A 25,676-nucleotide genomic window follows, 5' to 3' on the forward strand; every position below is an offset into this window, starting at 1 on the left:
TTTTTCAGAGTTTTAGGAGACCATAAACATGGGCATTTCTCCAGGAAGTGAGGTGCAAGACCTCTACCTTCATTGTTGAGCCCAGGAACAACACTTGGCTCAACAGTGAACTCCGCAATGTCTGACTTTGCAAAGATAAATTTATAACTGAAGTCCGCAAACATAACTATGATGCAGTCAATGCGACACAGATGCGGCCATAATTCGTTGTCCATTAGATAAATATCATCAATGTACGAGTACCCATTAGGATCAATGCCATCTAACAAAGAGACGACACGTGCGGCAAAGACACCTGGGCTGTTTTTATAGCCCATGGCCATTCTTTTAAATTGTTTTTGTTTGCCGCCACAAGTGAACACTGTCCATTGACTACTAACGGAGGACAGGTTATGACTAAAAAAGCCATTTGAAATGTCTTGAGTGATCCTAAATCTTTTTCACATCAGACTGTTAATGAGAGCTGAACTGTGGGTGTTCTGTACCGCACATGTACGACAACATGAATTTAAATGTCGATAATCCAAAACCAGAAAAGACAAGAATATGTCTACACACAATTAATTTCCAAAAACTTATATCAGGTCATAGGAGAAACACAAACTTATTGAGTTTGACCCGGTATATTTATTTATACTTGTCTATTTCGAGAAAAAAATTCATTCTTCTTTTGAAAGTTTCTCAAAAAAGAAAAAAACTGTACATTCAATACATTTAAATTCCAGCATCTAACTATTTACAAACAAAATATTTACAATTCATATACACAATTATCATACATTCCACAAAAAATTCACTATACAAACACAAACAATTGAAATTTTCAAAAAAGTTAATCTGAATTAATAAAGAATGAAGACACAAAGTCAAAAGGAAGGAGAATGTCCTAAAATAAGGATGACTTTTACAACCAGCCAGAGCTAGTTCAAATGCTTAGTGATATTGATTGCTCCCTCAGATGTGCCGACGCATTTCTAGTCCGAGGAAACCAGTTCCCAGACTGTCATCAGGGCTTTGTCACTTTTCTGTGTAAAATGCAGAAACACAATAAAGTTTTAATTATCTACCTTGAAGCCTCTATTCTTTCTGGTATTGCACTAAACAATCTAAAATATGTACCTGTGTGTAAATATTCACAATAATAATAATAATAATTTTGATGTAATTCAAAATGTGAACCTTTTCATGAATTTCATGCTTGAATTAACCTATAACACATTTGTATAGGTAGGTTCATCCGTCATGCCTGTTAACGTGAAAAGGTGTTGAGGGTATTGTGGACAGATACGAGCACTAATCAAGACTTTGGGCGCCATGTTGCGGGAATTCTGCTCATGCACAGAACTATGCGTAGGAAACCAGGACCTCAGTGTATTGTGGTGTACCAAAAATCCACCTCAGTGCCCAGAACCCCTATCCGACTAGCAACAGTGTCTCATTCATTCTCCGTACTACAGCGAAGCTACCAATGAACAAGCGACTTTGGGACCTCTCAGGAATAGTGGGAATCAAGAACACTCTTTTGGTTTTACTCTCATAAATGTCCACAATGTGAGTAATCAGAGTCAATGTATAGTTTAAAATGTTTATTTCAACTACGTGCTCTAAGATGCAGTATCTTTGCTAACATAAGTAAAAAGATGCATAAAATCAATACAATCAACATTGTTACAATTCCATAAAATACAACGGGAGAAATCATATTATAATGATAGTGGAACCAGGTCTATAGCGCCTTGTGTACCACCCTCCCCTTGCTAGGAGCTAGGTATTATAATAATAGAAGTTCTCTAGGTTAAAACCGGGAAACCCCATACCTCCAAAGTCAGGTGAAGTGAATCACATCCCAGATCAGCACAGCTCTTTGTCGATTGAAAGGTTTTTTCCAAGTGCTAGTCTCATGCATGCAGTGCAATATTAAAAGCACCTGAGTTTCAAAAATGAGCAGCTCTGTTTGTGTTGTGTCTAGAGCGTGGACCGATCAACCTGCATCAACAGCATACATTGTTATTTTAACATTCAACACTTTGTGCAGACTTGAGGTCGCAGTGTGAGTCTAGAGATGTGAAAAACAGACCGTTCTCATGTGAAGGAAAAGCAAGCTGTTTGTCTTTATAAAAACAGAGACATGTAGTGTCATGTGCAAAAACAGCAAAATGGCGTTTGAGCAACTAACTCACTTATGCTAATATAGCAATGTGTGCAGGCAGAATCGTATTCATCCCTACACTTTTACAAGTAGCATGAACAGGAACTCTTGGATGTTTTTCTTTGTAACTCTTCACCGCCAAATAAAAACCGCCAGTGTTTCTTTTCTTTTATTCCACATTGTGCTAGTCTCCCAGTGGATTTCCTGTTATATCACATTGTTTTTTTCAATGTGTACCGAAGTGAACAATCACTGGGAACAGACACTTTTATTATTCTACAAATCTTTGGTTTTCTTCTTTTCATCTAGTCGAGTCTTTATTCATCTGGTATTTGAATATCCCACATAATTATACATATTTTTCCTGTAATTCCTTCATCTCACAATAACTGCACTCTTCTGCTCCTGTCAATGCCTCAGATGAGTCAAAATTATTGCTATTGTTATTAAGTTCTTTCTGAATTCACTGCATCTCTAGGATTATTTATAATGAAGGTGTGTGTTCGCTGAGGCTCTGTAGGATCAGAAATTGACAAAAGCTCGTCACACTTTTAGTGCAATTGTACGGTTTACCCCAGGTGTGTTCACAATTGACAAAATCACTTCTGACATTCATTGCAATGCTCTTTTTTACTCTGTGTATGTTAGTTGATGTATTTGTAGGTTTTATAAGTGACATAAGATATTCACACATTCACTGCACCTGAAAGGATTTTTCTCTGTGTGCATTAACTGATGAATCCTTAATGCGAAAGATTTCCTAAAGGTACTTCTACACTCACTACAGTTGTATGGTATTTACAGAGTGAGAGCAAGCTGATGTCTACATAGGCTTGATAATTGACTACATTTCTTCACACATTCATTGCACTTGAAGGCTTTTCTTCTGCGTTTGTTTGCTGATGCCTGTTTAGGATTGATAATGGACTTCAGCTTTTCAAGCATTCATGGCATTTAAAAGATTTGTTTCCCCTTTGTGAGCTCGCTGATGATTTCTTAATGCTGAAGAGTAAGTAAAACTACTGCCACATTCACTGCAATTGTATGGTTTTTCCCCTGTGTGTATTCGCTGATGTGTCCGGAGGTTTGAATGTACGCTAAAACTACTCCCGCATTCATTGCAATGGTAGGGTTTTTCCCCTGTGTGTTTTCTCTGATGTGTATGGAGGTTTGATTGTGACCTAAAACTACTTCCACATTCACTGCAATTGTATGGTTTTTCCCCAGTGTGTATTTGTTGATGTCTCCGGAGGTCTGTTAACTGACTGAAGCTCTTTACACATTCACTGCACTGGTATGGTTTTTCCCCTGTGTGTATTCTCTGATGTGTGTGGAGCTGTGAAATGTGATTGAAGCTCTTTACACATTCCTTGCAATGGTATGGTTTTTCCCCTGTGTGGGTTCGCTGATGTATTTGGAGTTCTTGTAACCGACAGAAGCTCTTCACACATTCACTGCAATGGTATGGTTTTTCCCCTGTGTGTGTTCGCTGATGTGTGTGGAGGTTTGATAATTGACTGAAGCTCTTCACACATTCACTGCAATGGTATGGTTTTTCCCCTGTGTGTGTTCGCTGATGTGATTGGAGTTTTGCTAACGTACTGAAACTCTTCACACATTCACTGCAATGGTATGGTTTTTCCCCTGTGTGCATTCTCTGATGTGTGCGGAGGTGTGATAATTGACTGAAGCTCTTCACACATTCCTTGCAATGATATGGTTTTTCCCCTGTGTGTGTTCGCTGATGTGTTTGGAGTTTTGCTAACGTACTGAAACTCTTCACACATTCACCGCAATAGTATGGTTTTCCCCCTGTGTGTAATCTCTGATGTGTGTGGAGCTGTGAAATTTGATTGAAGCTCTTTACACATTCCTTACAATGGTATGGTTTTTCCCCTGTGTGTATTCTATGATGTCTATGGAGGCTTGATAATTGACTGAAGCTCTTCACACATTCACTGCAATGGTATGGTTTTTCCCCTGTGTGTGTTCGCTGATGTGTTTGGAGGTCTGCTAACCGACAGAAGCTCTTCACACATTCACTGCAATGGTATGGTTTTTCCCCTGTGTGTATTCTCTGATGTGTGTGGAGGTTTGAAATTTGACTGAAGCTCTTTACACATTCCTTGCAATGGTATGGTTTTTCCCCTGTGTGTGTTCGCTGATGTGTTTGGAGGTCAGTTAACAGACTGAAGCTCTTTATACATTCATTGCAATGGTATGGTTTTTCCCCTGTTTGTATTCGCTGATGCTCTTTTATGGTTTCTAATTGGCTAAAGTTCTTGACATATTCAGTGGAATTGCATGATTTTTCTCCTGACCGTGTTTCCTGAAGGGTCAGCATAGTTAATAAACCACTTGCGTTATTTTCACATTCCCTGTATGTGTGTGATATTTCCGATTTAACAATAAAATACAAGACTCACTAAATACCTGCCACATTCATAATATCAGTAAGGCTTCCTTGTGGGTGATTGCATCTTTAGAATGGATAAAGGACTTCACATGCTTGCGGGTAAAGCTTAATCTTTGTTCCGGTAGGTGTAAATTGGGACAATACTCTGTACTTCAGAGAGTAGATCTCCGCTTTCCTTTAGCCTTCAGTTGTTAGGCTCCACTTCGTTGTGCTTTTCCCTGGTGCCTGTGGTTTGGCTAGAAAGAGTTTGCAATACACCTAGAGCACTGAATGCTGGTCTGTTACTAGTTTTGATAGCGAAGCACTGCTCTAGCCATATCATGATGGTGAAGCGACTCGTAATGTGTACAGCTACTCCAAAGAGTGTCCCGGGGCAAAGCACAGGTCTGAAAAGAAAGTAAATCCGGTTGTTTCAAACATGGACAAAAAGCCAAGTTTCCAACATTTTTTAAACATTATCACGATACTAACAGCTCAAAGCTGAAGAGGGAGTTTGTTCCAAGCTATGGATCCCAAATAGACACTAGACCTTCCTCCAACTCTCATACCGGCCTCATGATCAAAGCTGATCTGCAGGTGGTTTATCAGTTCTGTTGTCTTGGTTTTGTTGAGGTCATTTCTTTGTCTTGGGGTGTTGAGGTGCAGAGCTCAGACTCGTATTCACTGAATTGCCTTTGACTGCTTCTTCCTGGATCTGTCCTCTGCCTCTGATTTCACTGATGTTTTTGGAGCTCCTTATTTTTGATAATTTTTGCAGGTTTGATGTGTTATCTTCATTATTCATAATCACTCCATGCATTTAAGACTTATTTTCTGTTGGATGTAAAGAAATGCAATATTACTAAATGCAAACGTAAAGAATGTGAATACACAATATTTAACCAGCTGTAGAAGACATCTCTTCTCTACCATATTTGAAATTTAGTAAGGAACATTTTACCATACATGGATATTTCATTAAAACTGTGGTTGAACATGTCACATTGTATTTACTTCTGAAAAGGCAGTGATTTACCAATATTCACTGAGTAACTTACTAAAGAAAGGGCAGTCACAGAGCACTCGTGCTACAGGTACAGTTTTAGGTAGATATACATGGACAAGATTTCATTTAAACAGAACAGATTGTGGAAAAAGAGAGGAATCAGGAAGCGCTGCCGTTAATTCAGTTTCAGGAAGTATCTACCAAAGGTGGCTCTTTAGGAAGTGTATAACAAAGGTAACTCTGCAGGAAATATTTAACCAAGGTAACTCTTCAGGAAGTATATAACAAAGGTAACTCTTTAGGAAGTGTATAACAAAGGTAACTCTTCAGGAAGTATACATGACAAAGGTAGCTCTTTAGGAAGTATACATGACAAAGGTAACTCCAGACACCTTTTTCCACAATGCTTTCCTGTTCATACTGGATCAGCTCAAATGTCAACTCCTGCCTTTACCTGGCAGCTTATTAAGTGTCTTTCTATAAGTGCGACGGTCCTCATGATCGCCGTACTCGCGGTTGTGGTCCAACTGCCACCATCCAGGCGGACTGTCCGCTGTATTATGAGTATGGTGGTGAGACCGCCCCCCCGCCAGGATCAAGGATCCTGCTGTGGAGGCGGTCTGCAAACACCCCGAATATGTTGGCAGTGCCGATGCCGACATCGCCGATCATATTACGGTCTGCATATCCACCGTCCTTTTCCCTGGCGGGGACCCCGCCATGAAAAGGATAAAGGACATGCAGGTAAGGGGGCCCTCACAGGGCCCCGGCCGATTCTGCTCCTGGGGTTGCATGCGGGGGGCACATGTTGTGCCACCCCATGGAATTGCGCCCTTGTTCCTGCACAGTGTGGCATGCATGACATGGTCCAGGAACGTGCTGCAGGCACTCTTAAGGTGGTTATATGCTGTTTAGGTTCTCCAATGAGCCTAATACAGCCGCCGCGAGACCGCTGCTGCACCGCCCACCCACCCTGGATTTAGGTCATAATCCGGCGGCGGGCTCTCAATGGGCTTGGCAGTCTGCCTGGTACCTCCGCTGTGGTAGTCCCATTGGAAGACCGCCACACTCGTAATAAGCCCCTAAGTCCCCTTCAACACATTTACAGCCCTCCTGGCTCAAGCATTTCTGGATCCTAGTAACCTAGAAGACTGGAGCATTATCCTGAGTTGAGGTGGATTTTCTATCAGCGTAATATATATCCATCTCCCTTAAACTAGTGCCTGATTCTGAACTGAATGACAACTTACAAAAGTGAGGTGCAGATTTATGAGTTCTGGCGCATCTCTGCAAATCAGCAGGGATGCGCCAGAACTGATGCGTCACGCAATTCCCTCCTTGCTGCACCACTAAATGCGGCGCACCATGGTGCAAGGAAGGGCAGATGCGTGACGCATCTTGTGGTGTACGGGCGGCGCATTGCTGGAGTAGCGTCGCAAGTGCGACGCAACTCCTGCAATGTACAGAGGCCACCCATACATAACGTGGTGCGTCACTCCTTACGCCTGCTTCAAGCAGGCGTAAGGATTTGACTCAGCAGCCTCGTAAAACTGACTCAGTGAAATCTTGTAGATTTCACTGCGTCAGTTTTACGGGGCTTTCCTACGAGGGAACGCCCACCCTGCGACAGAACGCCCACATGAAACCTGACGCAGGTTCCATGTGTCGCAGGGCTTTACAAAGTGACGCATCTGCCTAGATGCGTCACGCTGTAAATAGGTCGCAGGGATGCACCACGTTTCTGTGCCGTTGCGTGACACAACGGCGGTGTAAACGTGGTGCAAGTCTGACATAAATCTGCCCCTAAGACTTTAGTTCTTCCTAAACTAGTTTGTAATATCTTAATATGTATGTCCACATCTCTTCCTTGACTCCACCAGTGGAATACTGTAAATGTGATGTCATTTAGAATGTTATCATTGGATTCATCACAGTTGGTCTTGGGCTGAGCACCTAGCCAGGCGCTCCTGGTGGGGCTTTCATCCTCTCTGTAACTGCATGTAACTTATGCTAATAAATCTACCTGAAATCTACCTTCAGTCTGAACCCAAGTTACTACATTTATTCTGGCGACGAGTTGGTCTTAAGAACCTGCATCTAACTACTTCAATTGGATACATCTGGATCTACCTATCTGCACTGCTGTGAACCAACTGTCAAGTAATCAGCCCCACCAGTGACCTCAGCACCGGTCGCCCTCATCGTTCTTCAATTTGGTTCCTGTCAACAAGACACTCTACAACCATAACTACAGCAGTGAATTTGGCAAAGGTAAAATAAAAGTCCCTTTTCATTAATTTCGAACTTTCTGAAAGAAATTAATAGAAGCTTTCAAAGCCATGACTAACCCCAAAGCACTAGAAGAAATGTGTGCAGACTTCACCTGTTAAGGGTTAAGTTAAGATCCTGTTGTATTTCAATCAGCAGCTCCTTCCAGGGTTTTTTTAAAAATTGAATGAGGGGTATTAGAATGGGCCCGACTTTATGTTGCGCACACAGATTTGGCAAACAAACATTAAATCATGTAATTTATTATTCAACGATATAAGTCATTTAATCCTTATAGAGAATCCATCACAACCAATAATTTAACTGAAATATCAAGCATCAAACAGATGTGTGCATATTAATATTTGTTTTTGTTTTTCAACATTTACAAGATATTTGACTTATTGTTGTCTGTCTGAAGGCCAGGATGCTACTTTGTGACTCAACAGGGCTTTGGTAGAGCGGGAGGAGGTGTCTGATGTCCACAGGTGAAGTCTCAATTCTCCATTCCCATATTTCTTTTATCCAGGTTTACCTCATTCCATGTGCTTCAGCTCCCTAATCCCCTCGGTCTCTGTACTCACTCGACAGGGTTCATATGGCTGAGATACCCGCCACCCCCTCTCAACACAATCCCCAAAAGGAAGGGAAACCGGAAACAGTTCTTGAAGTTTTTGGATGTGGGGAGGGAGTGACCCTCCCCCGGCCGTATTTATTAAAACAAAAAATTAAACATTAAACGTTTCATTTTATGTACAATTTCATTATCACATTGCGATGTTTGGCTCACCTTAACATATTCTCTAATACAGAGTTTCTCCTAGCCGAACTAGCATCCAACAAAAACATTCTCTAGAAACACTGAAATTGTACATCCTAACGTCTAAGGGCCAACGGCAAGGTCATAACCGGTGTCAAGATCCCTAACCAGACTTACCCCTCCCACTTGTGAGGGGCGACAGCACAGAGGCTTACCTCAAGTGCAACTACTAACAATTTCCCTTGACTTGACGGGGGCACTTAAGACTCGACGCCATTTAAAGGTCGTTCGAAGACTTGTGTGTGGTATCTAGAAGGTATCGTGGACCTCCCCCCATCCCACACAACTTACCGCATCTGCCGTCGCAGATGACCCTGGCCCCGGGAAATTCCCCAGGAGGGGGCTGTAACCCCTCCTACAACGGAAGGGGCCTTGACCGCCTTTCCTTTACTTCCGGCGACCCGCCCTTAGACGGGACCGCCTCCCCACTGAGGGGCCAATGGCCACCTCTCCCGAGCGCTCCCATCCGTGTTGGGTGACGCCCACTCATAGGGATCTACCAATTAGTGCTCACCGATCATGACCTTACCGCCTACCAAAAAATAAATACGACAATTTTATTCCACCTACAAAAAACATTGGTCGCTACGACCGAAGGAACATGCTAAAAATACAACACTACATCAAATCATTTTAATCGAAACACTACACAATATTCACCATACTTTATTATGATCAACAACAAACTGATACTTTCGCAGCCTGTAAACGGAATGGAAAAACGAACTTATAAATTCACTTTATTGCACAACAACTTGCTGTCCTCAGGGGCTGGTGGGTGGGTCAAAATTGGCTCTTCGTTCTGTCCCGAGCTCACGTGTAGCGAGGAGGTGCAGCTTCGGAGCACAAGAACAAGAGGACGTCTTCTGGTCTTGCGTCTCTTTTTATCCGTCTTCAGGGCGGGCGAGAACCCGCCCCTGCCCGCCCCTAGGGCGGGGCTGGCTACGTCGGTGTCTAGGCCAGCCCACTCCAGGGCGGGAAAAAGCGCGCCCCGGCTACGCCGCTTCGGGCATACCAGCCGAGACACGCCTCCCGCCCAAAAATGGCTTCCCGGGGGGATCGAGGCACTCCACCATACGTTCGGGGGGACCGAGTGGTCGCCCCTTTCCATATGGCTGAGATACCCGCCACCCCCTCTCAACACAATCCCCAAAAGGAAGGGAAACCGGAAACAGTTCTTGAAGTTTTTGGATGTGGGGAGGGAGTGACCCTCCCCCGGCCGTATTTATTAAAACAAAAAATTAAACATTAAACGTTTCATTTTATGTACAATTTCATTATCACATTGCGATGTTTGGCTCACCTTAACATATTCTCTAATACAGAGTTTCTCCTAGCCGAACTAGCATCCAACAAAAACATTCTCTAGAAACACTGAAATTGTACATCCTAACGTCTAAGGGCCAACGGCAAGGTCATAACCGGTGTCAAGATCCCTAACCAGACTTACCCCTCCCACTTGTGAGGGGCGACAGCACAGAGGCTTACCTCAAGTGCAACTACTAACAATTTCCCTTGACTTGACGGGGGCACTTAAGACTCGACGCCATTTAAAGGTCGTTCGAAGACTTGTGTGTGGTATCTAGAAGGTATCGTGGACCTCCCCCCATCCCACACAACTTACCGCATCTGCCGTCGCAGATGACCCTGGCCCCGGGAAATTCCCCAGGAGGGGGCTGTAACCCCTCCTACAACGGAAGGGGCCTTGACCGCCTTTCCTTTACTTCCGGCGACCCGCCCTTAGACGGGACCGCCTCCCCACTGAGGGGCCAATGGCCACCTCTCCCGAGCGCTCCCATCCGTGTTGGGTGACGCCCACTCATAGGGATCTACCAATTAGTGCTCACCGATCATGACCTTACCGCCACAGGTCCGGATAGTTGACCGGCTATCCGGACCCCCCACAAAAACTCCTACCTAAAGGTCATGTCTTAAATGATTTTAACCAGGCTAAGAAGTCTCCTATGAGTAACTCATTCCCCACCCTCGACAAATGCACACCATCCCCCAGATACATACTGTCATCATTAATACAACTATGCGAGATCGAATGCAATGTCTTGGAACGGAACAACCTACTCACTTTGTTATTCAGTTTTCTAACAGAATGATTTAAAGCAGGGATCGAGATAGCCCCCCGCCATACTTTTCGTGGGATCATATGAGACCACGCAATTATGCACCCCGGAACTCTCCTTGCTAACCAACTTACCGTGGAAAGCATCGTCTCCAGGAGAAGTCGTCTACCGGTAGTGACCAAATCATTACCCCCTAAATGCACTATGACTATGGACGGCGGTGACCTCATCCGCTCTAACAAACCCTCAAAAAATTCCTGAAACTGGTCAATACAGAGACCGCCCCTTCCGTAGAAGGACACTCTGTACCCGTATTCCCCAGGTACGTGAACCATGTCACCTGCTTTGAATACGTCCGCGGCCCGTCTCACGTATGAGTGGCCCACGACCCACACCTCCTTCCTTACAGCCTGTGATGTGCAACCGCTGGCCTGGTGTTGGGTCGACTGCACAGTCCGCCCTGCCTCGTAGGCTTGCGCAACTGAAAACAAACAAAGACAAGAGGCGTGAGTACATGATTACAGCTTCACAACATGTGCAATCGCACGTACCTCTTATAACAATTGGAGGACCAACGCCCCACACGTTTTACTTGTTCTACATTAAGACCCCTGGCTGTAGCTTCAGTGGCAGCCCCTATCCGAAAGGAATGGGTCCCAAATTCGCCCGGGTCCAAGCCCGTTGCGGCAATGGCCATTGCAAGCAGCCGCTGAAACTGAAACCTCGTCAGTGGGGTGGCGTCTGCATGCCTCAACAATGTCCCCCCCCATGATGCCACCCTTCGTGCTAGGTAGTCTTCTAAGCACTGTACCGGACACATGGAGGATCCGGGGGTCCGGCGAATGATCGTGCAGTCCCCCCTCCCGTCTTGGTCGGACTTGGACCTGAGAAAGGAGACAATCATCGCATCGCCCCTGATCCGGACATGTTCCCTGCACAAGCCCCCCGACACATCCTGTTTGTTCTTTGCAACCAGCTCACTAACTCTCATAGCCCCGTGAAATGCCAGCGTAAATGCAGTCCGGAACAAACAGGTCTCGAAAGGGGACGAGCACGTGTTAGGGAGTGAGGCCAGTAACTGGGCCAACCTATCCAGACCTATCGGTCGTCTTACGTCCACTCTGCGACCCTCTAGGCGTTGCCACCCACGCAGCGCTTTTTGTACCGTAAAAGACGCTGTCGGGTCCTGGATGCCGTGGGCCTTGGCAACAAAGGAAATGGCGGCACGATGCCTTTGGGCCGTAGCCACCGATCTCCCAGCCCTACGTAAAGACATCAGAAAAAGTACTACACACTCTTCCTGCCCCCACAGTCCCCCTCTCTCTTCCCCCAAAAAGGCTAAATAGGCCTGAAACGCCCCTTCATATGCCTTCCTTGTCCTGGGTGCTAGACTCTCTCCCACGAGGTGACGAAGTTCGGGGCACCGAGAGACCAGAGAGCTTCGGGGAAGGGTGCCGGCTCTGGGTCCGCTGAAGGAAGGAAACCCGAGAAAGCCTGCATGTGAAAACGAGACAGTGCATCAGCAGCCTGATTCATCACCCCTGGGACATGTTTTGCTCTGAATATCACGTTCAGTTGCATACACAGTAAGACAATTTCTTTGAGCAGCCTCAAAATCAATTTACAACGGGCTGCCTGACTATTGATGCATTCTACCACGGTCATATTGTCGGACCAGAACACGACAGAATGATCTCTGAACCCGTCTGGCCATGTTCTCAGGGCCACCAGAATGGGAAATAGTTCAAGGAAAGCTATATTACCCGTCAGCCCCTTCTCGTGCCACCATAAGGGCCACTTTTTTGCAGACCATTTTGTGCCGAAGATGGCGCCAAAACCTATACTTCCTGCTGAATCTGTCCATAGCCCAAGCTCTTCGGAGGACACGGCTGGCTTGTTCCAGACGACTCGGCCATTGAAGTCCGCCAAAAATGCTAACCAAATCCGCATGTCCTGGCGGACTTCGGCCGATAATCTCGTGCGATGATGCCCCTCTCTTAAGCCAACCATTGATTGGGCAATCGAGCGGGAAAACGGGCGAGCCATTGGGATCACCCTCAAGGCAAAGTTCAACTTTCCCACTAATTGTTGCAACTGGTGCAGTGTAACCTTAGGTGCATTTAAACATACTTGGAGGGCTGTCCTGAATGTCAACACTTTGCTAGCTGGTAAACGGAAACACCCCTCCCTTGAGTCCAACTCGATCCCCAAAAACTCGAGGCAAGTCGTGGGACCCATAGTCTTACCCGTTGCCAATGGCACACCAAAATGACCCATCAACACACAGAATTCATCTAAGGCCTGGGCACATTCGGGACTTCCGGCGGAGCCCAGGAACAAAAAGTCGTCAAGGTAGTGCATTACATTTCGAAAACCCGTTTTCTTAGTAAACACCCATTGCAGGAAAGTGCTGAATTGCTCAAAATAAGCACATGATATAGAGCAACCCATTGGCATACACCTATCCATGTAAAATGACCCCTGGAACCCGAATCCCAAAAGACGCTGATCGTCTGGGTGTACCGGGAGCAACCGGAACGCTGACTCGATATCAGATTTCGCCATCAACGTCCCGGGCCCCAGGCGATTCAAGATGGCTACTGCCTCATCAAACGATGCGTATCGCACCGAACAAATTTCCGGATCAATTGCGTTGTTCACCGAAAGACCATGTGGAGCAGACAGATTATGGATCAAACGGAACTCACCTGGGTCCCTCTTGGGGACCACCCCTAACGGAGAACACACAAAATTCGGTACCGGGGGTACACTAAACGGGCCGGCAACCCGACCCCGGCTAACCTCTTTCTGAATTTTCTCATGCACCACAGATGTATGTTGTAACACGGAAAGTTGATTTTTGCACATCCCTACCCCCTGAAAGTCCCCCACCGGGATGCGGAAACCATGTGAAAAACCGTTCCGCAGCACCCCGGCAGAAGTACGATCCGGGTATTCGCTGAGCCAAGGAATCATTGCCAAGGTATCAATCGGGGTTGGTAACGGCGCCCCTCGGCCAAGCTTAGACCTGTTTGGCGCCCCCCTTACCCCCATTCTCACCCGTTCTGGCTCTGCACGATGACTCAGGATGGGACGACCCACACGTACTACATTCGTGCTTGAATTTACACAATCCCGGAGGCCTGGTACATTTCCCTTTGTTAAAATTAAAACAGAAACCCTTTCTCCCTGTATTGCCTGCGGGCCTCGACTGGTCGTCGGTGCTCGCACTTTGACGAAAGGGCGTCCCCACATTTTGGCGGGAGTAATCAATAACATTGCCCCCAACCAATGGCATTCTTAACATTCCCGATTCTTTCATTTTATCCCATGTTATAGAATCGTAACAATCCCAAGACAAACTCTTGTTATGTTCCTTCTCTTTCCTGAACAGGTTGTCATAACAAAACCAATGGTTACCTTGATACGATGTCGAGTACCCCATAATTCGTGATTGATAAACGGGAAACTCAGGAAGCAACTCGGGCCTACGACCCCCCAAAATCGATGTGAAAATACCCCACGCATTACCCCAGTTGCCAATAGTCTCATTCACCTTAAAGGCGGCCATTTTTGCGCGCCAAACACTCGGATGCATTAAGTCCTTCTGACTTTTAACATGCTCCATATCATAATGGTCAACAAGCAAGGAAAAAATATTCACATACTCCCCAGACCAGATCTTTTCCTTTATAGCCAAAGGCACATGTTGTCCCAGTCTCTCTCTACGAGAGGGTGCTGACTCGTCCCTTGCAATCGGCAATGGCCGCTTACCTGAACCGGACGCGACTTCCGCCGCTTGCGGCTTGTCTTTAGCCGCCTCCCTTTTCTCACGAAGTCCTTTTATCAGCGCCTGTGCCTCGGCAGCCGCGGCGCCATCACTACTATCCCCCAACCATGCTGCTAGCTGTGCTGCCAGCTCGGGGGGCATGTCTCCCTTGGGTGTCGGGGTGACGACAACAGGGATTGGATTCCCCTCGATCGGTACTGGGGTCGGCGCCTCGAGCGGGGCAGAGGGAACCGGGACGTCTCCACCGGCTGGAACCCTTCTCGACCTCTTAGGTCTCCCTCCAGCCGGCGCAGGGCCCGTACCCTCCTCCCCGTCCCGTTCTGCCAACCGTTTCTTTATGTCGGACACTTCTTTGCAAAGGGCCCGCACCATCTGGTCGGTCGTCATTCTCTTCGCGCCTTTCTTGGGCATCTCCCCGAGGAAGTATCTAGAAGACAAAGAAAAGGATCAAAACGCTCAAAATTGGCTCTTCGTTCTGTCCCGAGCTCACGTGTAGCGAGGAGGTGCAGCTTCGGAGCACAAGAACAAGAGGACGTCTTCTGGTCTTGCGTCTCTTTTTATCCGTCTTCAGGGCGGGCGAGAACCCGCCCCTGCCCGCCCCTAGGGCGGGGCTGGCTACGTCGGTGTCTAGGCCAGCCCACTCCAGGGCGGGAAAAAGCGCGCCCCGGCTACGCCGCTTCGGGCATACCAGCCGAGACACGCCTCCCGCCCAAAAATGGCTTCCCGGGGGGATCGAGGCACTCCACCATACGTTCGGGGGGACCGAGTGGTCGCCCCTTTCCATTGTTAGCTGTGGCAGGGTACACACTTGAAGCATGCACACAGCAGATGTATGATAATGGCCTGATAGTGAAGAGGCCATGGTTGGCAATACGGAGCTCACAAGCTTCATTTCAGAAGCTCACCTGGGAGGTCCTAACTGAGGAGGTGAACACTTTTTTTGGGCTGTCTGTGTCCAGTTTATCAATGCTCAGGGTTTAGTTTCAAGTCAAGAGATAGTGCAGGATTAGAATAATTGTAATGTCATACATTCCAACAAATGCCTTTACCACGTATGCCTTTACCACGAAACACCTTTACCACACAAGTCTTTACCATGCATATGCCTTGACCACGTAACACCTTTACCACGCAAGTCTTTACCATGCATATGCCTTAACCACGCATAATGATTTACAACAATGGCCCGCGATAAACTACCTCAAAACGACTTCATTCAAAGGACGATCATCCGCACTCTCACTCTGTGTCCCACGAAGACGACACACCATTGTCCAAGCACTCACTACTGTTTTATTAATTCTATAATGCAGCAACACTCAACACACAATGCCTACGCGTTTCGACTCACGCCTTCAACCGTGCAACCCAGTGTACGACAACCACAGTGTTTTTAAAACAAACATTACTACACATTTAAGGTCTCCAACGCGGCTGTCCTCTAATCATCTATAAACAGGTTACGACATTTGGAATGAGTGTCGTCTCTCTGAGCAAATCCAATTTGACGTGTGAACGTCTTGAAGAATATATTCAAACTTCAAAAAATCATGATTTCCATCGTAATTTATTCCATGTTTCTTCACAGGAAATTGTATGTATCATGTAGCTGATTGCTAGTTTAACATCCTTAAATTTCCCAAGATTTTCAAAAAGACCATTGAGAGTTCACCCAATGCATTTCGGACTTTTAAAGTCCTTCGTCAGGGGTAGTCTGAAAATAATGTAGAAAAAATATATGTAGGATCTTTTCAAGTGTCACATTGCACAAACACATTTACAGAATAAAATAAATCACATGCTGCAAAATCATTACTGATTCAACCATAATTGTATCAAAAACCATAAGTAAAATTACACAAAATGAGTAGCATAAAACCAAAATATCAAGCACTATGAAGAGGAAGATAAGTTGATAGTCCCTAGAAATCCTGATCAGATATAAACCATGAATGTATCACGTTTACCCGAGGTGTAAGAAATGAATATTAGAAAGTGCAAGTAGCTCGAGGTTGGAATGAAAAACGAAAACATGATAGGCAGTGTACGAAAATCGTAATTACCAAGTGGGATAATGTGTAAAAGTAAAGTGTGTCGAAAATAGTACCAAGTTAAAGAAAGAGCGTGAGCCCAGATAAATCAAGCCGGATATACCGTGTGGAGAAGTGCGGTCGGTTAAAAGAATGTGCTAGCGGCGAGTGGACCAAACTTACTTGGAGGTTCAGAAACGAACAGCGTGTCAACGCCGTTCAGCTATCTTTGCACCAAAGCGTGTGTTCTTGAAAAAGAAATAGTGAAGGGGGAAAGTGAACTAGAAATGTAAACATAGAAAGAGGACACATATGGTGGTGGCCATCTTGTAACAGTGTATTTGGAAGATGAAAGGCAAATAGTGAAACTGAATGGATTAATACTGCCCAGTAATGTACCAGTAAATGAAAAAAGTAGATAAAATGTAGACAGTATGTAAGAAACAGATATCCAGAAATACAGATAATTCATGACTTCATAGGTAACACAAAAATTCCATCCGATCAAGGTTTTGACGATTGCAGAAATTTTATCCAGTAATTTTCCCTTTGCAAGATAAAGTTAGTATTGTCTCTGTCATCGCCCTTAGGCACCACTTCAACGGCAGCAAATCGTAATTGACTGATGTTGTGTCTAAGTTCTTCAAAGTGAGCTGCTACAGAAGATTTAAGGTTTTGAGTCCTGATGTTGCTTTTGTGTTCATTAATACGTGTCTTTAACTTGCGAGAAGTTTTCCCTGTGTAGATCAATCCACAAGGTCATTTGATGATGTACACCAGATTTTCGGTATCACATGTGGCATTGAGTTTGTAAATGTAAATTGATACTTGTATAGCGCACTACTCACCCGCAAGGGTCTCAAGGCGCTTGTACGAATACCGCTGTGGAACCCATCCTGGCTTTCCCTGTGAGGCGTCCACTCCCGGGCACCCCAAGGTGGATGCCAGGCATCCTTGGCGTTGGGGGGGCCGTTGTGGAGATTAAGCAAGCTATTGCCCAGAGTTGCAGAGTGGGACTCCATGATTGGAATAGGCACCGAGGCGGGGATTATTAGGTCCGTGGAATTTTGAGCCCAAGACCCGCCGAGGCAGGGAATTGAACCCTGGTCCTGGGCTAGACCTCTGCATCAGGGTCTCCACACTAATCATTGAGCCACACTTCTCCACTTTCAGCTTGATGTCGGTGCCTTTCATGGGGTGTTTCAAGATTGACCCTCTGATAAGGTTGTTACAATTTTGACAGTTAAAACAAGGTTGATTGCCTTTGTAGATGGTGGAGGTTACTTGTTTCGGTTTGGTGATAATTTCTTTTAGGTTGTGACCTCTTTTGTAGGCAAATAATGGTGGACCTTGAAAAATGTGCTTGAAATCAGGTTCAGTACCTAGGATTGACCAATGTTTGAGTATAGATGTCTTATATGATCTCGGATTGACTGAATATTTCGATACGACCACAGGTCTTTTGCTGGTGTCTCTGATTTTAAAAGTCAATGCCTCCTGTCGACTCAATTTATCACAACGTTCTTTGGCATTTTTAAGAGTGGTTTGCGGATAACCTCTTTGTTCAAACCGTCTGATCATAGTGGTTGCCTGTTCTTCAAACTTGGTAGTTTCAGATACTATTCGTTTGCTGTGGTAGGTGGTATTTCAAAGCCGTCTGGTGAAAAGATTTGTAATGCAGAGTGTTATTCTTATCAGTGGATTTTCTGTGTAGGTCAGTTTCCAGATGATAGTTTCTTGGTTGACCTCATGGGTGAATTGAATGCGATCATTAATATGATTCAGTTGTAGTAGTGCATTGTTCAAAGATTCATGGTCTCCTTGCCACAAGACAAAGATGTCATCAATGTACCTTCAGAAAATCCTGGCATGTGTCTTCCAAGAATTGAGGTTCAGTATATTGTTTTCTTCAAAATATTTTATGAAGGCATTGGCGTAGACCGGCGCGGCACAGCTGCCCATAGAAGTACCGGACAACTGTGCAAAGTGCTGGCCCTCCCATTGGAAATAGCTTTGCTCTAATCATCTATTACAGGTTTTGTGATATACTTCTCCAATTCCCCTTGTAATTCCTCATTTCGCCCACATTTTCACACAGAAATGTTGGCAGTTTTCAGTGTTAAAGTATATATATGCTCTGCATTTCCAGATTTCATATTTACGTGGGGAAGATAACTGCTTTTACCGGCCCCATCCGAACTAAAGAGATTATACGTAATAAGGGTTACACGCTGGCTGACCTCCAGACTGCCCTTGGGCTTGTCTTTATGGCTGCTCCACCTTCAAGTCTCTGTGGTTCGCAAGTAACCTTCCCCAACGGACAGGGCTCTTAACGCCTTAACATCTCAGCGGGATGGTGTACTTGCTTGCAGCACATACAGGAGATCACCATATCTAATTAATTTGGCCAAACTTTATGACAAGGCCCAGAACACAAGCAAAGGTAATGCGCTGGGCAGCTTCCCCTACTTAGCTGTGTTCACATTCGGTCCTGTTAAGCAGTGCCATGCTCCCCGATGGAACTTCCTGCCACTGACGGGCTGATAATCATTTCCAACTCGAAAGCAGATGTATTTCATGAATAGAACAATATCCAACGAGTCTTTACTCTTTCATACAGCATCCCTCTCGCAAATAACATTTGTTCTCCAGCAAGGCTAGGTGACAGCAGTAGCCAGTGTGTCAGGGGCTCTAGTCCAAGAAAGAAATTCCCTCTTTGACCCATGTTAAACTGTGAAATACAGCAATAATTAGGAGTTCAGTGGGCCCTGGTGCCACTGCACCTGCTGCGCAAATGGAAGCTATGCCTCTAGTTTGAAAGTAGGAATGGAGGAAAAACAATCCGTGTTTGGGATAAATGTGATTGTGAATACATCGAAAATTGCGGGTGTGCTAATGTCATTTAATGTGTTTTTTAATTTGTAAGGCAGGCTTGGGGAATACCTAATTAAAAGAGGCTTTCTATCTTCTACAGCCGAAAAGGGTGTACCTACCAGAAATACACATACAAAGGTTTGCACAGGTCCAAAAACACACACACAAAATATGAACACACAGATAAGAGTGGGCGTAGTTGGCGGAGTACCACTACACCGAATTCTGTGGAATTGATCAAAAACTCAGTGAATTCTGCTTCGCAACTCCATTCCGTCTCACCACAATTAAGAAAACAGAATCCTCACATACCCTTGGGAAAACGACAAGTAACATTATTACATGCTAAAATGTATATAATCATCTCACAAAAGTGAAAACGAAAATACAGCAAGCAGTGAGAGAAGTGATGATTTTGGGGTCCAAGCAGAATCCTTGAACACAAATAGCACACAATGCTGAAATGATTTGGTGGTGGTCCCATCCTCCTAGGACCACCCCAAGCACAGGTATAGGCAAAAATACAATCCCAACCAAAGGCCCTGCAAAGCATTATGGGACGAAATTCTAAAGTGCAGTGAATATTATAGTATCCAATATCAAAACCCTCCTCAGGGGGCAGGCTCTCAGGCTCAGTTGAGAGCTAATACAATAATATTCACTAAACTCTAGAATCCTGCCCCTTAATGCCCCGCTTTCAGCAAGCAAGAGCATTTTTTTTCTGTTCTCGCTTGCTAGAAGTGGAACACAGTTTGCTGTGGCTTGGCTGGAGCGGTATAGCTCCCGCCAAGCCACAACAAACAGCTATGTCCCAGGGGTGGGCACCCCGGGAAATAGCAGGAGTCTGGCCTGGGGTGCCCAGGGCCATTATTGGCTGCAGGTTCTTCATATTTCCCCCAGGGCTGCAGAGGGGGCATATGTCCCCTGCAATACATTTAACAAAAAGAGGTGGCAGTCCCTGGGGTTGCAGAGGGGTCTGTGTGGCCCCCACACATCAATTAAAATTAGAGCCCTTGAGAGGTGGTCCCTGGGTCTCCGGGAAGACCACGCTGGCCCCCCCCTTCCAAATTGACAAAAGGCTCAGGGAGGTGGCAGGGGTTCTGTGTGGCCCCCGCATTATTTAAAATTAAATCCCTGAGAAGGTGGCAGCCCCCAGGGTGGAGGAAGGGGGGTCCGCGCAACCCACGCTTTGTGTAAAGAGAAAGCCCCACGGAGGTGGTGGACACCGGGGCAGGTGGGGAGTCAAGGAGCCTCCGGGGAGGTGATGGTTCCTGGGCAGTGGGGGAGGCTGTACAGGACTCGACAAATCCACTCGGCCGCTCGCATTTGAGAGGGAGAATTGATTAGGACGAGCTATTTTCAGGTCCTACTCGCCCTTTCTGACGAGTAGGAAGACAAACTAAACTTTGTACTCTGTCTTTGAAAACGGAGCAAAAGTGACAAGATAACAAGATTTAAAGGCTTTTTTATTGCTCACAAAGGGAATGAGCAATAAAGATGCCTTTAAATCTTATTATCTTGTCACTTTTGCTCTGTTTTCAGAGACGGAGGTGAAGTAGGTTACAGTCAGGTCGATGGGATTTCCCAAGGTACTAGACCTGCAGGACTAGTACAATTTTTCGGATTTTTCAAGCCCTGCTGTGCGAGCCTCCCCCACTTTCATTTTTAAAGAAGCCCCGGGTAGGTGATGGCCCCTGGGGCAATATTCAGCTTCATGGAGGGGACCTGTGTTCCCCTCACTCTATTATTTTTAGAAATGCCCTCAGGACCTGGCCCACCTGGGGCCAACACAGGAGACCACGCTTTGTTTAACAACAAAAAATTCGTCAGGGTCCACGGATCCTGCTGAAATTATTTTTTTTAATGCTTTTTAGGTCATGCGAGGTCCTTGTGGGACTCCCTTGAAGAGACCATGGGGGTCAGGGTGTTTCTACCCGACACCATTTTCTTTTTTTTAATGTTTTTTTCTGTGACTTGCATCAAGCAGAGTCACAAGATGGCTTCCAACACTTCCTGGTTTGAAGTGTTGGTAGCCAATCAGATCACAGTACGAGATTGGGAGGTGTTGGGGGTCCTCTGTGTCCCTAAGGTATTTCTTTAAATAACTCTGGAACTACTGTACATATTCAAAGAAATCACTAAAAGGCACTTCCCATAATCAATATCCATTTTCCTGCTAAATCTGGTGTCATTCTGTTAAGCAGATCAGGGCTGTAGCCATGTCTAAATTTCCTACGGAAATTAACACAGGGAAAAAGCGTTTTGGGACCCCCCCTTTTTTCTAAGCCCCCGCTTGACAGATCACCCCGAAAAAAGACAGCAGCTAAAGTGAGTTGCAAACTACTTTTAAAAATTTCACGAGGATAAATGACACCAAAGTTATTGGCAAATGAAAAAACGTTCTTCCTATGTAAACTACATCCTAACTAGAACTACCTATTGGCAGCCGCCTGTAGGTGATATATACACACACACCTGATATATATACTTGGCATTTTGTTGTAAAGGCATGCGGGGAAAAGGCATGCGTGGTAAATGGTGCATTGTAAATGCTATTTCCCTCTATGTCCAGTTTATCAAGGCCCGGGGTTTAGTATCACATCAAGACTCATAGCGTCATGGTACTCAAAGGGACATGAACCTAAACTGAGTCAATGCCGTCTACGGAGTCCACTTCAATGGGCCTTTGCTACCAGTATCGTGAAAGCTCAGTAGCACTTACACTTCTTTTAGTGCTGAGGCACTTTTGGTATTTGGTTCACCACAGAACGAAAGGCCTGACTAGTCCAGTTGAAACTTCATCACCTTTGTACATTGACAGGGGTTCTTTTAAGAGCATAAAAATGTGGTGGACGCCCACATTCGATTTTGATGGCAATCCACCAAATGTTTACAAAGGTGGAGTTTATTTCTGAAAAACACACTGGGAGTTTTTTCACGGGTAGTGAGGATCATTATTTTCTTTTATGTCCATCGCTACCAGGTTTTACCTGGAGGTGACTAAAAAAAAACAAGCATTTGCAATGCAAAAGGTCTCGCATTTTCAAGAGTTAGAGCTATGGGCATTGCAAATAGCAAAGTATTTTACCTAACTATAAAATGTGAGGTTTGTTTTTATTATGTGTTTTTAAAAATATTACATGTAAACTTGAGCATATTAAAGGTAAAATAAAAAGTAAATGTTAAATGAAAATAGAATCAAAAGGTATTTAACTATTAAGCACATGTAAGAAAAGGAAAACAGTCAAAAGTGAACATATTATAATATGTTATCAGATGATGCTGTGCCAGTTACTTTGTCTTTAACGACCGCTGTTCTTCCTGTAAGATAGCATTTGTGACCGGGTGGTAGGCTTGAAAAGCTCTTTGAGGCGAGCCCGGCAGGATGAAACAAAAGCATGGCTGCTAACTTCAATATTAAGTGGTGTGTGCAGAAAAGGAAGGCGTGGCCGCTACTACGAAAGAATGTGAAAAAGTGAATGAGAGGTGTGGCACACACAAGTCACCACATGTTAAACATACATACAATTGGTATATGCATGTATACATACTCAAATGTACACAATAAAATTAAACGAAAGAAAACATGTATGCACTCTACTAATCTATTATAGCATACCGGGAGGGCAAGGGTGATAAAGCGGGCAGTCCTGTTCAGAAAACTGCTGGCCGGTGACTGCCTGCCTGCATTCTTCTGTGTACCTGCTTCTACCTGGGTGTGAGGTGCCTGTTCTGCAGCACTACACACACACATCTGTGTTGCACTGTTTATTCCGCGTTCAACATTACGTCGTTTGGGTTTTACTGGAATTATGACCTTCTCTCCTGCACAACACTTCTTTTAGCAAACAAAATCCTAGGTGAGAGAAAGGGAGCAGGAGAGCAAGCCCTCTCACAGGGACAGGGGAAGTAAACAAAAGAAGACAAACATCTGCACCCAACACACTTGCTGCGTCCTCAGTAGGCACATAATATGGTGTTACTTTCACTATTAGATTAGTTTTATACCAGTTTTTAACTGCACAGTGTTCTTCCCTTTTAAGGCGCTGCCTCGCATCTAAATCAGTCCTAAATCAGTTTTTTTTTAAAACTGCATCGTTTTGCACATATCTTATAAAAATGTTTGTTCTGCATATGTACTGTGTACCAGCAGTAGAGGGCAGGAGGGCAGGATACCAACATGTAGCTTTCGCGGTAAACTGGAAGCAACCGGCAGCGGCGTGAGGAAGGAGCTACAATCCTAACCATGCCACACCACAACACGCAGCGACAAATAGAATGCTGTCCGTTCACAAGCTGGTAAATGGAAGCAGCTGACGTATGCACATGTCCTGTCCGGGCGCGTGCACATCTCCTGGACCCCTTCCAAAAAGAAATTGACGACAATAGATCTCGCCAAGTGAGCAGCAAATGCGCTGCATCGCTAGGCGAGACCTAAAAAGGACAGTACATCACCCACCCTAAATAAGGTGGGCAGTGTAATGCCCCTCCTTTGATGACACCTACTCTGTTGGCTGTCAGAGGAAGCTTGAAACCCTTAAGGTCTGCCATCCAGGCAGTTTATTCGTTTGTGTTTGCAAAGGATTACCCAAACTCTAAATCAGGTCATAAAAGTCTAGGGGACTGTGCTCTTGTTTGGATAACACCCAGGATTCCAGCCCGGCCCCTGCACGGGCACAGTTCTTTTAGCCTTCCGGGAGGAGCTTCAAATGAGTCAAGATGATGACCTCCAGGCCGGCCTCAACCTTCTAGATCCGACGGCCACTTTAGAAACTGTTGAACAATTACTTCTCGTTTTGAATGTCCTTCGGTGGGAGGCACCAAGGGCAGCTCTACAATCGTTCTGCTTCTTCCGCGAGGGTGTTCCAACACTGTTGCTCTTCTGCCTGCTTGTTCTACTGCTACTGCTCTGGCAATAGTTTATGGAGGAACCCAAAGGATATGATAGCTCATCCTTTCTCTTTAAACCAGATGTGGCACCACTGAGGGGTTAGTTCACTCCTTTGGTCTGAAAATATTATCCTTTGCTGATGACACACAGCTGTTCCTTAGGCTAAACAGGAATTCTGACAATTCCATCAGCCGTCTGAGGGTGTGCTTGACAGTCATTTACTTCCTGATGACTATCAAATGTATAAATATGAATAGAGTTAACACGGAAGTTCTTCTTATTGCTAGAGGACTCTCAACAGGAAAGCCAGAGCTTTGTCCCACACCAGTTGAGCCTGAATAGGTTAAAAACATTGGAAGTACATTTAACAGCGATGTCTGATTTCTTCCTCAAATTCAAAAACGTTTGGTCTTCTTGAGTTTTACAACAGGATTACTGGAATGATTCAACAAAACTACTACCCAATCCTAAAAGAGCTGAGGGGTAAGAGCTTCTTTTTCTCTCTTGGCAGGACTACCTACCTCAACTTGTGGAAGGCTGCACGGGGAAGACAGCTACACTTTCAGAATATGCTGTTCAGAATATGCTGGCAAGGATAGAGTTAGGGTGCAGAACTATCATCCTGTCCTATCACTGCCTCCTTGATGAAAAACAGATCAACTTTAAACTCCTCTGTCTCAATCATCAGACGTCTTACAAAGTACAAAGGTGGTCCAACCTCCTGGCCTGACATGTTAGTGCCCGCACACTACTCCTACACGACTTCTAAGACCCATCGCCTGGGTCCTAAATGATATTCCTCACTTCCAGAGGGCTGGATGGGGGTGGAGAACCTTCAGTGAGCTGAGGAATTACCTATTGTCCTCGCTTCCAGAGGGCTGGATGCGGGTGGAGGACCTAGAGTGAGCTGAGGCCTCACCTATTGTCCTCGCTTACAGAGGGCTGGATAGGGGTGAAGGACCTTCAGTGATATGAGGTTTCAACTATTGTCCTCTCTTACAGAGGGTTGGATGAGGGTGAAGGACCTTCAGTGACCTGAGGCCTCACCTATTGTCCTCGCTTACCGAGGGCTGGATGGGGGTGAAGGACCTTCAGTGACCTGAGGCCTCACCTATTGTCCTCGCTTCCAGAGGGCTGGATGAGGGTGAAGGACCTTCAGTGATATGAGGTTTCAACTATTGTCCTCGCTTACAGAGGGTTGGATGAGGGTGAAGGACCTTCAGTGATATGAGGTTTCAACTATTGTACTTGCTTCCAGAGGGCTGGATGAGGGTGGGGTGGAGGACCTTCAGTGACCTGAGGCCTCACCCATTGTCCTTGCTTACAGAGGGCTGGATGGGGTGGAGGACCTTCAGTGACCTGAGGCCTCACCTAT

The 25,676-nt window shown here is 45.4% G+C and overlaps 1 protein-coding gene across 1 annotated transcript in view; it reads right to left on the minus strand.

Moving 5' to 3' along the window:
• Nucleotides 1–1,571: 1,571 nt before the first annotated feature.
• LOC147737608 (uncharacterized) overlaps nt 1,572–25,676 on the minus strand; it is a 251,137-nt gene continuing 227,032 nt past the window's right edge. The window contains 1 exon segment of the mRNA XM_086938979.1: nt 1,572–4,462. Coding sequence (XP_086795105.1) covers nt 3,087–4,462 — 1,376 coding nt within the window. The 3' untranslated portion in view covers nt 1,572–3,086.

The sequence above is a fragment of the Lissotriton vulgaris genome, chromosome 1_1 (assembly GCF_964263255.1).
Source record: "Lissotriton vulgaris chromosome 1_1, aLisVul1.2, whole genome shotgun sequence".
Classification (NCBI taxonomy): domain Eukaryota; kingdom Metazoa; phylum Chordata; class Amphibia; order Caudata; family Salamandridae; genus Lissotriton; species Lissotriton vulgaris.